The 16,441-nt window shown below is 44.1% G+C and overlaps 1 protein-coding gene across 1 annotated transcript; it reads left to right on the forward strand.

Moving 5' to 3' along the window:
- Positions 1 to 1,398: 1,398 nt before the first annotated feature.
- oatx (organic anion transporter X) lies at positions 1,399 to 11,633 on the forward strand (the record flags this gene model as incomplete). The annotated part of the gene is made up of 14 exons (XM_083986320.1): positions 1,399 to 1,425; positions 3,036 to 3,224; positions 3,275 to 3,333; positions 3,863 to 3,992; positions 4,475 to 4,578; positions 4,672 to 4,826; positions 6,655 to 6,823; positions 6,916 to 7,039; positions 7,122 to 7,237; positions 7,359 to 7,413; positions 9,836 to 9,995; positions 10,075 to 10,183; positions 11,155 to 11,233; positions 11,502 to 11,633. 14 exons carry the CDS (start codon positions 1,399 to 1,401, stop codon positions 11,631 to 11,633), a joined length of 1,608 nt encoding a protein of 535 aa, XP_083842446.1.
- Between the last annotated feature and the right edge of the window lie 4,808 nt (positions 11,634 to 16,441).

The following is a 16,441-nucleotide window of genomic DNA, read 5'->3' on the forward strand; positions in this document are numbered from 1 at the left end:
GTAGGTGGGATATATTAGGCAGCAGGTGAACTTGTTGTACTCAGAGTTGATGTGAATGTTAGAAGCAGAAAAATGTTCAGCATAAGGATCCGATCCAGTTCTCCAAGGACGACTGGGTCTCTCGTGTGAAAACTGCAGCTCTTGTGGGCTGTTCCCGGTCTGCAGTGGTCAGGATCTATCAAAAGTTGGTCCAAGAAAGGAAGAGTGGTGAAGCGGCCACAGGCTCATTGATACACGTGGGGGAGAGAAGGCTGGCCCGTGTGCTCCCATCCAACAGACCGGCTCCTGTTGCTCAGACAAGTTCATGCTGCTTCAGATAGAAAGCTGCAGGATACACAGTGCAGCAGTTTGTTGTGTATTTGGCAGAAAAAGGGGTACAACACAATATTAGAAAGGTGGTCATGATGCTATGCCTCATCAGTGTATGTTATAATATGTTCAAGTAAGTACAAGTGTTCTCTCTCTTTTTACATGATAGATAGTTTATTTTTATGATGTTGCACTGCTTTCAAAGCATTGTCTGATGATCTGTACATGGATATATACAGTATATATTTGTATTTGTGTGTATATACAATGGTATGGCGTCATTTTTATCATGCATAATCGAAATGTGTGCAGTATAGGGTTAATATTAACTGTTTTTACTATCGATTTATTGATCTTCAACATCAGACTGAAGACTGAAGAGGGAGAGAGAAGGAGAAAGGGAGAGACATCAACCGTTAACTGAACAACAAATCATTGTCGAGCCAATCAAAACAGAGGAGTAGGAGGGGGGGGGGGGGTCATGTCTCTGCAGAGAGAAGGAGACAGCAGGACAGGACACAACCACAGAGTCTTTTTTAAAGTCACTTATTAATGTCCAGTCGTTGGTCATCTGCTGCGCCTCCTCTCCACATCCGTACTGTTCATCCCACCGCCTCTCCACTCGTCCACCCCGGCAGCTGCAGACTGTAGGTATGTTGAAAGCCTCTTTTCACTGTTTCCATGCAGCCCTAATCCGTTAAGAACTCTCACCAGACTCCATGCAAATATTTCCCTTTTTTAGAGTTGTGTGAAACGTGCTGAGTTGGGGAGAATCACACTGATGTGGATCAGCCCCCGAGTCTGCACTCACAGGAGGTCTGGGAAGTTATGGAGGAAGTTCTGGTGGTCCACAGGTTGTAGTTTTCAAAGAGGAACTAACTAAATAATTGTGTTGTTTTGTTCTCAGGTTCGTTCTTATGGAACCAAAACTCAAACCTGAAAGTGCATATTAGTATTAATCTATTATTATTGTAATTGAACAAACAGCTGTGGTGCAGCTGCAGACCACAGCAGCTACAGCAGCTGTCCAAGAAAACACTCAGACAGATAGAAAGAAGAGATTTTTTGAACTCAGATAAATAGAGAGGGATGGGCTTCTCCGACCTGCTGGACGAGGTGAGTTTACAACTGTCAACTGTAATCTGATTACTGGATCGTGTAATCTGATCACTGTGTAATGCAATTGTGTAACAGCATCTAAATGTAATCTGATTACTTTGTTTCTTAAAGCAGAAGTAAGCGATCTGGTCGTTTTTCTGACTTCTTGTCAGCCGATGGAGTTAGCAGTCCCCGCCCTCGTCGTGGATCTATTGGTCCTCGTCCCTACGTCACCACATTCACGTGCATCCCTTGGCATCACACACAGAGAGGACCGCCCCTTTATGCCGTTCTCTCTCCTCATTGGATAAAGCTTGTAGGATACAAGGAAATAAAATAAAAGTTTTCTCCTCGGCTTACAGCAGAGCAGAGTGACTGACAGACCCGTGTTTCAGACCAAACAGTCTATGTAAGTGATTGCTGTCGGAAGATACAACTATTTAAGACTTATCTTAACTCATTGAGTGCCGCGCTCCTTTCCAAAGTTTTAGTCAAGTGTACGGCAATTTAGACAATTTTTGGCGATTTTTGTAGAGCCACAGTGTATTCTATATTATTGCCACCAACACATACTGTGGCTCATTTGAAAGGTGAAACTTTATGCTTCAAATGGCCCTAAACCGTTTGTTTCTACGAGCCTCCGTTCCTGAGAAAAGTCAAGCTAAACATGGCTGGGTTTCACCAAAATGCTTTTTTTCTAGAAAAGGAGATAGAGCGTCTTTTATGAAAGGTGCGCTGTTTGTGTCTGTCGCTCTCCTGACACTGGCATTTCTGGATCAAAGGGCTCGTGTAAGATAAATATATACAACAATTGTTGTTGTATTCACAAAACCACCATCAGGGGTGGGGGTGGGGGGGGGGGGGGGGGGCACCACTGAAAACAACAATAACACAGACGCACCGTGCTGTGTCACAGCCTCTCGCCGCGGAATGGGATGGTCTCTCGGCCACAGCAGGTCGGGAACACCGGAATGTGATGGTCTCTCGGCCACAGCAGGTCGGGAAGACCGGCCCCACCGGTGGTCGGGGTCCTTCTGTGTTACGGGTCGGTGATGCCGGCCTGCTTTGACCGAGGGATCATCACATTTTACGGCGGGAGGACCTTGGGGAGGACACGGTGTTGCTCCAGGTGAAGACCGGGCGGGACTGTCGGCTGAGAGCTTCCTGTTTCGGCTCCGAGCTGCTGGAGCCTCGCGGGTGAGAGCAGAGCAGCTGCTGCATCCACATGCAGAACTTCGTTTGCAAAAGCCGAGTTATGATAAAAACTTCCAGATCATGAGCTGTCATGAGACTTTGATCGTCATCTATTTCAGTTCTACTCGTCATAGAGTCCCCAAATTTACACATCAGGTGTGTTAAAGTGTCTAGTTTCATAATAAAAAAAAAGAAGCAAAAAACTTAAAATCTCGTTTTTGGCACTCAACACATGGGAACGAAAAACAAGAAATTACGTGGTTGGCACGTTAACACAGACATTCCGCTTACTTCTGCTTTAACAGTGTCATTGACATGACAGTCATGTAAACTAACTTCAGTTGAACCCACCTAGCCTGGTAAACCAGATGTGTGATGCAGATGTGTGACCAAACCCCATCTACCCCCCACCCCCACCCTCCTGCCACGGTGAGGTGGGTGGTTTTGGCAGGTATCAGTGGCTCCATGTGACCCTGATCAGTTTCCCTGGTCTGATGATGGCCAGTCAGAACCTGCTCAACAACTTTGTCTCCGGAATCCCCGCCCACCACTGCAGTCTGCCGGCCAATCACAGCTTCTACAATCTGTCTCAGCAACAGGTAATCTGTCTGGCCACCATGCAGGTAACCTTTCTCTCCAGCAGGTAATCTGACCATGTGATTGGTTGTTTCAGCTTGTGAAAGCCTTCATCCCTCTGGACCCTTCAGGAAATAGACTGGACCGCTGCAGGAGGTGATGCTTCTTTTTGCTCTCCAAGTTTTACTGTGTCAATGAATAAACTTCCTCCTCCTCGGTAACACTTTACTTGAATAGGTATTCATAAGATTGACATAAAACTGTCATAACCATGACATAACAGCTGTCATAAACATCAATGAATACTTATGACAGTTGTCGTTAAGTGTCATTCGGTAAGTTATGTCACTTTTGATGCAAAGTTGACATTATTTGAGATGTCCTTGTTATGAGAACTTGACATAATTTTTTAAAGTTTGGCAATTAGGTCTGCTATGACAGTTTAAATTGTCTTTATGTCAAGTTGTCAGAACAAAAACATCTCAAACAATGTCAACTTTGCATTAAAAGTGACATAACTTACCGAATGACACTTAACGACAGCTGTCATAAGTATTCATTGATGTTTATGACAGCTGTTATGTCATGATTATGACAGTGTTATGTCAATCTTATGAATACCTATTCAAGTAAAGTGTTACCACTTCCTCTAACCTCACTTCCTATTCCACCTGCTGTTGTGCAGGTATGTGGAACCTCAGTGGCATCTGCTAAGCGCTAACAGCTCAACTAACACAAGTCAGCTACAGACTGAAGAGTGTCTGGATGGGTGGACCTTCGACCGCTCCGAGTTCCTGGCCACCACCGTCTCTGAGGTAACAGAAGAAAAACTTTCTTGCGTTAATGAATGTTAATAAGGTTATTAAAGGGATAGTAGCATTTTTTTTAAAGTGGGGTTGTATGATCTACAAATAGCCCCTAGGTACTTTAATAGCAGTAGAAGACTCTCTGCACTCCTCCCGTTAGCAACGCCAGCCCATAGCCCTGCCCAGAGATTTACAACATACAGTGTTGTGAACAGACCCAAAGAAACGGCCTATTTTCGTGGCCTAAAAGAGGTTTTACCTGAGAAAAAAACAAAAAAAAATAATCTTTGGGTCTGTTCACAACACTGTATGTTGTAAATCTCTGGGCAGGGATGGGCTGGCGTTGCTAACGGGAGGAGTGCAGAGAGTCTTCTACTGCAATTAAAGTACTTAGGGGCTATTTGTAGATCCTACAACCCCCTTTTAAAAAATGCTACTATCCCTTTAATGATTCTGTGCTGTCTGTGTCCCTGAATATGTCTGTCTCACAGTGGGAGCTAGTCTGTTCTCTGCGACCTCTCAAACAGATGATTCAGACTATCTACATGGGCGGAGTCCTAACAGGAGCCATCGTCTACGGTGGCCTGTCGGACAAGTACAACTCACCTCTTCATATGTCCACCAGCATGATGTCTTCATGTAGAGTTCCATGTTTTAGCTCCGATGTCCTCTATCTGTGTCCCCTCAGGTTTGGGAGGCGGTCTGTCCTTATTTGGTCATATCTGCAGCTTGGCATACTTGGTTGTAGCTCTGCCCTCTCTCCTACATACGCTGCCTACTGCATCTTTAGGTTTCTGAGTGGGATGGCGGTGTCTGGGGTCATCCTCAATGGAGTGTCACTGAGTATATCTATCAGTTCACCTCTCTGTCTGTCTGGAGCCTGGTTTATGCTTCTGCATCAACTCCACGCTGTAAGCACCCCGCTGCTTCGTTGCCATTGTGCACATTTTGATGTTCTGTGTTGAGGGAACACGTCGCTGTGCAGCTAGTGGGTGTGTGGTTTCAGGAGGGTTCTTAATCTTCCTGCTTCATTCTTCTGGACACAGTGAAACATGGAGACCGAAGAAAAAAGAGTGTTTTTGGTAACAACACTACGCTAGGATGAAGGAGAAACTGTCGGAAGATCCTGGAAATGACGTTCTGAGAGGACCACTCACAGCCCTTGTGGTCTGCATGCTTTTGACATTTTTTGTAGGTGCACATCAGGCGAGGGTGTAGGGGTTCATGGCGCCACAGAAGGCTCTGAGGGGGTATGCCGTCAACCTGATGCAGAAGCATAAATCAAGTCTGTCTGTCTGCTGTCCGTCTGTCTGTCTGTCTGTCTGACTAGCTGTGTCCCAATTCTGGGGCTGGATCCTTCGGGGGACCCAGCCTATTGAGGTCTACGGAGGCAACGGCTCTAGAAGCTCCTCTGAAGGCCGTGTCAGCCGTTAATGGGACGGTCTAACCTTCGGAGCATTACCCGATTGTGTCCAAACACAATCAATGTCCTAATGTCACGACAGAGTGAAAGATCGGTCGTCGCTCGAGATGAGAAATCCCAAGTCTCTGGCTGTCAGTCACTCAGCGCTGATTGGCTGCCGTAATCCTGGTGGTGCCAGTGTATACAGAGAGACATGGCAGTAGGTATGACGCCATCAAAGCAAAAAGGCAAGTTGTGACGAGTGATTGCAGCTGAGCAACAAAAATAAAAGGCCACACCTTCAGCGGGTGACCACGCTTCCATGCCGGCCACAGAGCGGGGCTACCATGGCAACAGCATAGAGCCACCTCAATGTTCCGATAGCCGGGTCCTATGTTCCCCACTTTGTATGGGACTGGGGAACATAGAACCCTTTTTCTACAAAAGGGTCCTATGTTCCCCTCTGTGTCCAGACCGGGGACTAACCCTTTTTTAGAAAAAGGGTTCTATGTTCCCCACTTTTCCCCAAAAGGATCTGGGGAACATGCAATTTTTGTACCCATACCTGTTGTGACTTTGCAGATTTTGGGATATTTTTGAGTGAGAAGTTGAGTTGTGACTTTGAGTGAGAAGTGTAGGCTAATTGTACCATTGGTTGGGTTTAGGCTGAAGAAAGGAGTTGGTTAAGTTTAGTAAAAAGACCAGGTAGAGGCTAGACAGGCCAGATAGATAGAGAGTCCAGATAAGTAGAGAGAGTCCATCGACCAGCAACAGTGGGGAACATAGGATTTTTTTTTTAGAAAAAAGGGTCCTATGTTCCCCAGTATGCATTGCGACCGGGGAACATAGGACCCTTTTTGTGGAAAAACGGGGAACATAGGACCCTTTCTCAAAAAGAGGGTCCTATATTCCCCTATGGGGGAACATAGAACCCGGGGAACACAGGTACGCTCACGCTAGCATGCTAGGTGGCTAATAATAACTGCGCAAATAATCTTGGGATAGGTGCAGTGCGTCCTCCTTCAAACTGGGACAGGCCTTGTCGGGACACTGTGGTGTTACCTGCCTACAAATGCAGGATGCAGCGGCTGGACTGGGACACAGCTACTGTCTGTCTGTCTGTCATTTCTACTGGCTCTGACGGGGAAAAAAATGATAATGATTCTTTGAGCAACCTGTCTCTCTCTCTCTCTCTCTCTCTCTCTCTCTCTCTCTCTCTCTCTCTCTCTCTCTCTCTCTCTCTCTCTCTCTCTCTCTGTGGGTCTTAAGAGGTGGAGTGGATCCCAACTAAAGCCAGGACCTTGGTGGGCACGCTCACCTCCTTCTTCTTCACGTTTGGTCAGATGATCCTGGCGGGGTTGGCCTATTGGCTGAGGGACTGGAGGAAGCTGCAGGTGGTTGTCTGTGCTCCTCAGTTCTTGTTCTTTGCCTACAGTTGGTCAGTAAATATCAATCTTCTGTCTGATTGCTCAGGTGGTTCTGATCCGTCTTCTCTCTGATTTCCTGTCTATCTTTTCTCTGCTTGGACAGGTGGTACTCGGAGTCGGCCCGGTGGTTGGTCCTGAAGCGTCGCTCTGAGGATGCCTTGAAGAGTCTTCACAGAGTTGCTCGAATTAACGGAAAACCAGAGATGGTCAACAAGTTAACACTGGAGGTACCTGCTCTGTCTGCCTGCAGTCTCTTTACCCGTCTGTTTGTTTGCCTGTCTACCTGTCTGTATGTCTGTCTACCTGCAGGTGCTGAACTCCCACATGAAAAAGGAGATTGAGTCGAGCCGTCAGTCTTTCACAGCGTACGACCTGCTGAGGTCCAGAGGGATGAGACGTATCTCCATCTGTCTGGTAGCTGTCTGGTCAGAGAACAGTCATCTCTACTCACCTCTTCTCATTCTGTGTTCATTTCCTTTCTTGTTTATTCCCACAACATGTGTCTTCCTGCTCACCTACCTTCCCAATCTGTCTCCCTGTCTACAGGTTCTCTACTAGTTTTGCATACTATGGTTTGGCCATGGACCTGCAGAAATTTGGGGTTAGTCAACTGATTAGCATCAATTCCACATGCTAGATAAACTTCCTTCACATGTTACCTTCCTGATACCTGAGGTTCAAATTCCTGACAGGCAGAAGGATGGAGAGGAGAACATCTCCTCCTATCCACCACTTTCCAGAGAATGACGCTGGGTGTCGCCATGACACTCCATTCCACCGTTACTGTATTGTTGATAGCATAGACTGGTTGATAGACATTGGCCGTGATGACTTTATTTATAATCATCACGTAATTTTAATGAGAACAATACGGACGAGTTTTTAGCTTTATGTCACATTTTCACGTCACTATATCACCGTTGCGACTACTCTGATGTTTATGAAGTCTATAAAAAGAATTGTTGAACAAACATTTTAGATTAGCTGGGCTAACCGTTAGCTGTTAGCCGTTAGCAGTGTCAATAAACAATAACTCAAACGGCCCATGAAAAAAATATTTTTTCCAGCGGATATCCTAGTTACAACATGACTGAGCTAACTGGAGTAGTTTCATGTCGTGTCCGACAACGGGAGGGTTTTAACAGCTGACGTCCTGATGTTTGCTGCTCAGCAGCAGCAAAGCTAACAACTATGATAACCATGATTAATTACAAAAACGTGCACACAGAAATAGTAATGTTTGTTCAATAATTCGTTTTATAGACTTAACAAACATCAGATTTAGTCAAAACGGTTTTGGCAGCCCGGAGCCCCCACATTTGGTGCCTACACCCAGAGGCGGATTAAGGTAGTCATGGGCCCCTAGGCTATTCTTTCTATGGGGCCCCCTTATGCAGCAGCAGCGGCATATAAAGCTAATAAGGGTACGTGCGGCGGGAGGGGGGGGTATGATCAGGAAGGTACCAAATCCATACAAATCCATCTGGTGGCGAACACACTCAGTTTCAATCCTGACGTCATTTGTGGGTGTGTTTTTAAGCAAAATATCTGAGAAAAAAATAGTTTGACTGGAGCGCAGCCACTCCTCTTTCAGGGGCTCCCGCAGCTCGAAGCTGAACAGGAAGGGATCTTCAGGTGTTGAGAAACACCGTGTGTGTCCCCGTGTGGCAGACTGTAAATGTACAGAAAGAAATATTTTTTTAAGTTTTACTGAAAGTCACGTAATCCAATGTGGCTGCCACCTGGTGACGTCACAATATGCAAATTAGATGAGTAAATTTACTCCAATCACAAACTTTAGGTCATTATGAATATTTTTCTCATTTACACCATAGATTTATCCCTCACCACTTGCAAGCTACAGCCTTGTGAAATCTTGAAATCCAAACTTAATGTTTTCCTAAATAAACTCTGGGGCCTAGAGGGTTAAGAAAATAAGTAAAAGTCAAGAAATTGGTCTCAGACCTCAGAGGATGTCTGTGTGTGTCTGTCCATTCAGTTGTAAGCAGTGTGTGTGATTTGGTGTTTGCATTTGGAGTGTTTTGGGGGCCACAAACAAGATCATGTTTAGGGCCACCAAAATCCTAGGGCCGGCCCTGTATGAAGGACTCGTGTGTGAATAACTGAACCAATAGCCTAAGCCTAATAGCTAAGGTCTAGAGAACAAGAAAGGCACTGCAAACGGATTTGATTCGGATACGTTTCTCTAGAGACTTTCTATTCTTGCATATTTGTCTTCTCTATTGTTTAGAGACAGCAGGCCTATACGGTTGTTCATAAAGGGTAAAAAAAAAAAAAAAAAAAAAAAACATGTGACGGTGGGATTTAAACATTAGCGCGAATAAGGACGGCAGCTAAAAAAAAAAAAAAGAGGACGGCAGCGGGAGCAGCGCTACAACAAAGGTAGAACAAGTTCTCTGGGAACATGAGGAGCAAAAACACATCCTTCACATCATAACACTGGTGCACAGTGTTTCTGCCCCCTGCCCTGCCGAATGAACGGGCAATTGAAAAAAGAAAAAGAAAAAAAAAACGGCATGTAACCCAGCTCTTTACAACAACAACAACAACAACAATATCCTTCTACAAATGAACGATCGCCCCCGTATAATCGTGTAACTTTGGCTCATCATGATGTAACTCACTCTCAGTGGAGGTGACCAGAGACAGGTGATTGAGTCCGTTTTGGCCCATATGGATCTCAGTTATAGGCTAGTTGTTGGTCTCTTTTTTCTTTCTCCCACTTTGCGCTCTGCTGTCGGGCTCCGCTGTTTTTTCTCTAACATTGCGGCTCCGTGACCACATAGCCTAATCTGACCAATCCCGGGGCCCTTCCACACGCGGGGCCCCTAGGCTGCAGCCTAGGTCAGCCTGTGCATTAATCCGCGCCTGCCTACACCGGTGGCTAACGCTACCAGTTCGCTAGAATGCTACTAAAACCGACTTCCGTTGTGGTGTGACGCAATGGATCATGGGAAAATAAAGTGGTGGATTGGCTGCTTCAGTCTGAGTTGTTGTTCCAGGTGAACATCTACCTGATGCAGATCATCTTCGGAGCTGTAGACTTTCCTGCCAAACTAATGGCTCTCGGCATGCTGTCTTACCTCGGGAGGCGGGTGTCTCAGGCTACCTGTCTCTTCCTGTCAGCCTTGATCATCTTTGCCAACATCTTCGTCCCCTCAGGTGACAAGTACACAAAATTCCCACAATACATATGGTACACACAATGATATCAACCTAACCCTTCACCCCCCAAAAACAGACATGCAGACCGTCAGGACCACCCTGGCGTGTCTTGGTAAAGGTTTCACCTCGGCGTCCTTCACCACCGTCTACCTGTACACAGGAGAGCTCTACCCCACCGTCATCAGGTGAGATGGAGGCTGCTGGTTCAAGTCCTGTTTGTGCTCCATTTAAATGTTTAAAAATATTACTGTGTATTTTATAGTCATTTGATTGTATTGATTATATTGATTGATTATATATACAGCTCTGGAAAAAATTAAGAGACCACGCCCAAAATGATCAGTTTCTCTGGTTTTACTATATGTGTTTGAGTAAAATTCTATTTTTTTGTTTTTGTTTTATTCTATCAACTACCGACAACATTTCTCCCAAAATTGAAAAAAAAAAATTGTCATTTAGAGCTTTATTGGCTAATGACTAAACTAGTCTAAATAACAAAAATATCAAGTCTTTTCAGACCTTGAATAATAATAATAATGCAAAGAAAACATGTTCATATTTATTCCTAAAGAACACAGCAAGAATATTTTAACTCAGGAAAAGAAAATAATGACTGTCGTACTTGTAGAGATGCTTTTAAGAAACATTTTGTGAAAGTGGTCTCTTATTTGTTTCGGAAAAAAATAAGAGAGCACACTTTCACAAATGTTTCTTGATTTATAACTGATAAATCTGATTTATAAACTCTTCCTGAGTTAAAATATCCTTGCTGTGTTCTTTAGGAATAAATATGAACATGTTTTCTTTGCATTATTATTATTATTCAAGGTCTGAAAAGACTTTGAGTAAGACTATATTTTTGTTATTTAGACTAGTTTAGTCATTAGCCAATAAAAGCTCTAAATGACAATATTGTTTTTCAATTTTGGGAGAAATGTTGTCGGTAGTTGATAGAATAAAACAAAACAAAAAATTGAATTTTACTCAAACACATACCTATAAATAGTAAAACCAGAGAAACTGATCATTTTGGGAGTGGTCTCTTAATTTTTTCCAGAGCTGTATATGTCAGTATTTTTACATTGGGTCAGAGCTCAACTCATGACAATCTATGAATCAGTGTATTGATCACCTGTGTGTGTGTGTGTGTTTTCAGGCAGACAGGAATGGGCTTTGTCTCGACCATGGCGAGAATCGGCAGCATGGCGGCTCCAGCTGTCCTCATTTTAGATGAGGTATTGTTTCTGATGCAAACTTAACTAAACCAAAATAATGTTCATACTGTGTGATGACATCACATGACATCAGTACGAATGAATTTTGCTGTCTTCATGTGAAAAAACGTTTCAGAATGACAGTAAATGAACCCTGAAATTATCATCACACGTGTGTCATTCCTACAGTTCTGACTCTGTAAGAAAGTCACAGCTCTTGTTTTAATGAGTCTTAATGTACAGAATGGTATCATCAGCATTAACTCTGGTGATGGACTCCATTCCCCAGGTCCTCCCTGCTCTACCCAGTATTGTGTATGGGGGAGCAGCAGTATTGGCCGGATGCTTCGCCTGCTTCCTGCCAGAGACGCTCAATGTCCCACTGCCTGACACCATTGATGATGTGGAAGAGAAATGGTGAGCTAACAACTAACAGTTAGCTTTAGTAGTGGGTGGGGGTGGGCTCATTTCACAGATTTGAACTCTTTAATTAAAGGGACAGTTCACCCAAAATTCAAATTTCACTCATTATCTACTCACCCTCATGTCAACTAAGAGCTGTGAGAATTTTCAGAGTCCTCCGTTCCTTCTCTGAGTTATGGGGGGGGGGGGGGGGGTCCGCGCAGCAGTATTTGTCAATATAATGGTTGTCAATGGATACCAACTTTCTTCGTCCAAAAAGACACACCAAAAATCATCCAAATACCTCCATAGTGCTCGTCTGTAATGTCCCTCTTGTATTGAAGCCCCGACATGAGAAATTGTTCCGAAAAAAATTAAATAAGTCTATATTTTAAGCTTGTTTGTAGCGGAAGCTCCCAGTGTCTCAGTTCACTGCTCTTCCTGTGTCAGTGCAAATCTCTCGTGACTTGCACTGACCAGCGGAACAATTTCTCATGTCAAGAGGGACATTACAGACGAGCAGTATGGAGGTATTTGGATGCTTTTTGGTGTGTCTTTTTGGACGAAGAAAGTTGGTATCCATTGACAACCATTATATGGACAAATACTGCTGCGCGGACCCCCTCGTAACTCAGAGAAGGGACGGAGGACTCTGAAAATTCTCACTGCTCTTAGTCGACATGAGGGTGAGTAGAAAATGAGTGAAATTTGAATTTTGGGTGAACTATTCCTTTAAAACAGGTGATTCTAATGGTAACGATGATGTTCCAGCCCTTTTTTTCATCTATCCCCTAAGTGTCTGTGAGAGGTTCATTAATGGGAGTGGCTCTCTGTTTGAGGATGTCAATATTGCACCTGTTCAATTCAAATGAGACGAACATGAAGCTGTAGATGAAGCTAAAGGCCAAGAGTAACTCTGGCCTGGACAGTCTGGCATCACTGGTGGAATATTAACAACACCCATACTGTGTAACAAATCCTCCAACACAGTTAGCTCATGAGAGCAAGTATTAGCTCCACCCAGTCGAGCAATAAGTTAACCCTAGCCAACACTCTTAACTTGAGTATTTAGGTCTGAACTTACTGCTGATGGTGAAACTCTTGAAGTGGGTCAGTGGGTTCTTCCATCTGGAACCACCTTTAACCTCTGTCCAGTCCATTAAGTGAAATCTGCCTGGTGTGTATCTGAAGCTCCTCTGTCTTCTTTTAAAGGCATATTCTCCTATTGCCATAATCCCTATAGTCATAGCAGTAGGTTGTGACATGCACATTCACCACGTTATGAGATAATAAAGTAAGAGTGATTTCAAAAGCACAAGTAGTTCCCGGTATTCACTCCATGCATCGTAATGTTACATAATTATACGTTATTATTTCATAGCGTGTTCGCTGAGCAGCTCGCATCTCTGCCCTGCAGATCTCAAAACAACATGCACCGATAGTTAAAGGTAATAAACCTATTGCTAAGACTATAGGGATTATGGCAATAGGCAAATTTGCCAAAATATTGAACTACACCTTTAATCGTTGTTGAGATTTATCATCTGTTTTCATGCTCATAGTTTTTGCTTTCATTCTTATTTGTCATTTCAATTGAGAACGTTAAATGTAAATACATTAGCCTTCACTAGTTGCATTAGTGTTAACATTCCCTACTGACACGGAGCAGAGTGATGCCGATGCTAATGGGTCACTAGTCTAGTCTAGTGTTGTTTATCACCCAACTGTTCACTGATGATGAATACTAGCCTAGAAATCTAGAAGCACCCTAGCGACCCTAGAAACGAGCCATTTAAAAAAAAAATTTTTTTATTTAAAGCAGAAGTAAGCGATCCGGTCGTTTTGGCTAATGCTGCGTTCCAGGCAGGCTTTTGAAACCATAAATTACAGCTTCAAGTCACGACTTACGACTTTGTAGCGTTCCAGGCAACCCACTCGTGTTTTTCCGACCTGTTTTACCTGTGAAAGTCACTATAACGGCCACTCGTAACTTCCGACCCGTGAACTCGTACCAGATCGAACTGGTACCACTTCACAGGTCTGAAAAACACGAGTTACGAGTTTCCTTGAACGCACCATAACAGTCCTCGTCCCTACGTCACCACATTCACGGCGTCCCTTGGCTGCACACACAGCCCTGCATGCCGTTCTCTCTCCTCATTGGATAAAAACTGTAGGATACGATAAATGTTTTCTCCTCGGCTCAGAGCAGAGCAGAGGGACTGAGAGACCCGTGTTTCAGACCAAACACTCTATGTAAGTGATTGCTGTCGGAAGATAGAACTATTTAAGACTTATATTAACACAAATATATCACTTACTTCTGCTTTAACCTTTATTTACCCAGGCGAGCAAATTAAGAACAAAATTCTTATTTTCAAGTGCAGCCTGAAGGGGGAGGGGAGTGCTAAAAGTGAAAACAAGGTTATATAAATTACACTTCAATATATTCACAAAAATTCAATATAATACAATATAATACAATCTAGTCTCGAACACCGATTGTGTTCACCAATCACAGCGCTCTATCTGTTTAGACAGTTGTTGGGCGGGCTTAACGCAATGACGACATACATTTTAATTATATCGTCGGGCTTGTCAGGCCAACGTCATCCTGCTCTTTGCTCTGATTGGTCGTAGCGCTACCCTATTGGTGCAGAGGCAGTTTGAAAGACAGCCTTCATCCCGCCCCCTGGATTGAGCCGAGGTCTACCGGTCGTTGCCAGACTAGACATGTTAATGATATAGTCTGGCTTGTCAGGCTAGATGAATACATCATTTTGGTAACTGATTACTGTTTGTCTGTTTTCATAGGTCAGGACAAAGCCCCACCCCCCAACAGAAAGAGGCCACGCCCTTACACGAGACCATGGTCTCCAGTGACGACGTCAGCGGGGTTTCACTGGGGGATGTTGCTCTAAAAGATTTAAAGGAAACAGAGGAAAGCGGTCTCAATGCCCTCTGACCAATCAGATGTTGCTGCATCACACAGTCAGAGCCAACTGAGTGAAACTGAAACTCCCTTGGATCATCTAACAGTCATGTTACTGACTAATCAGCTCATATATATCTCCAAATACTACATTACCCACAAGTCTCAGCTGCTGTGTCCATGGGGAGGAGATGTGAATCAGGGTGTAGTAGTAGAAGTAGTAGTGATAAATGTAAGTGCACTTCCTTCCTTTGACTTTTGTATTTTCATTAATTGAGGAAATGATGGAAACAATGTGGACAGTTTGATTTCACCGCAACATAATTGTTGGATTCATCAACGACCAATTTGATTATTGGTAGTTGTTGATTATTAGTGATTGATCAATTGCTCATGAAGTTAAGGCATGATGACAAACGTGTATTCTGTCGTAAATAATTCAATAAATAATAAATAATGTGCTCACTAAAAAGTTTAAAAAGTGTTTAAAAACAATAAAAATGATTCATATCAGTCAGGTGATTGCTGTCATCTCTGCTTCTATAGGAAGTTTACAGTGAGGAGTAAAGTGTAGGAGGTTTATTAACATGTGATCAACTGCAGTGCTGAATGTTACACCCACACTAGCATCAGTATTCTAGTGTTGTTTTAACTCGAGTCGTGTGATTAGATTGCTTACAGTTCACCCTGTGGAATGTTTTGATGTGGCTGTAGCAGAGGGATGGAGGGGAAATAAGTGACTGGTTTAAAGCCAGGAGAGGTGGAAATAAAAGCCCTGTGTTGCTTCTCTTCAATGGAGCTGCTCACCCAGCTGTGTTTGTCTTTCCAGGCCAGAATCTAAGGAGTACCTTCACATTGCTGTGTCCATGACAAAGGCACGGACATGTGACAGCATCATGCACGGGAATAAGTGTGGAAAAGATCACAACATCCTGAAATATGAAGTAACAACCTTGTAGTGTGCTTTTGACCGTCTCAAAGTGGCGCTGCTCAGTTCCGGTTGGCCATCAACATGGCGGTGCACAAGACCACGGGCGTGACCCCTGCTGTGTTAGCTCTGGGACGCAGCCTTCAAGGGCCCCTGGAGCGGCTGGTACACAACACACCTGCATACCATACACTACACTCAAAGGTCAAAGGTCAAAATCTTTATTTGCCATTTGTGTATGCACACATAGGAATTTTTGTACGGTTGTTCCAGCCAGGTCAGGTGGAGAAACAAAAGAGAACACACAAAGACATACAAGACACAACGAAAAACACTTTAAAAAGACTCAGGCCTGGGATTAAAAAAAGGACAAGGACATAAAATTTCTAAAAAGGCCAGAGATCTATGTCTATAAGTAAATAAATGTAAGAATAAATAGGTGTAAAGTGCCAAGTGCTACTGAGGTGGGTGCGTGTTGTGTTGCCATGTGCCCGGGTTATTTTGTGTTTGTTGAGGGAGGTGGAAAGACATGTAGGTAAGGCCAAAGCCAGACAGGCCAGGTACTACAATGCTCGGCGCAAAGAGGTACACTTTGCTGCTGGGGTCCTGGTTTGGATTAGGTCACATCTGCTGTGTAAAGCCTCCACCAAGTTCTCTGCCAAGCTGGCCCCCCGCTGGGTCGGACCCGTCAGGGTAGAGAAGAGGCTCGGTCCTGTAAACTACCGTGTGAAATGGTTAACTGATAAAGATAAGGTGGACACCATAAATGTTGTTGACATGAAGCCGCTGGCTGGGGGGGGGGGGGGGGTGTAGTGATCCACTGTGTTTTGCCTGGCCATAGAGCTATTGGAGCTGGGGGTAGTTAATTTGCAGTATTGCGCCCCAGGTTTTTCATTGTGTATTTGGCCAGGGAAGTGATCAATTATCCTTGTTTGCGCACGGGGAGGTGCGGACCTGTAATGAATTA

This window comes from Trachurus trachurus (genome assembly GCF_905171665.1).
Source record: "Trachurus trachurus genome assembly, chromosome: 14".
Classification (NCBI taxonomy): Eukaryota; Metazoa; Chordata; class Actinopteri; order Carangiformes; family Carangidae; genus Trachurus; species Trachurus trachurus.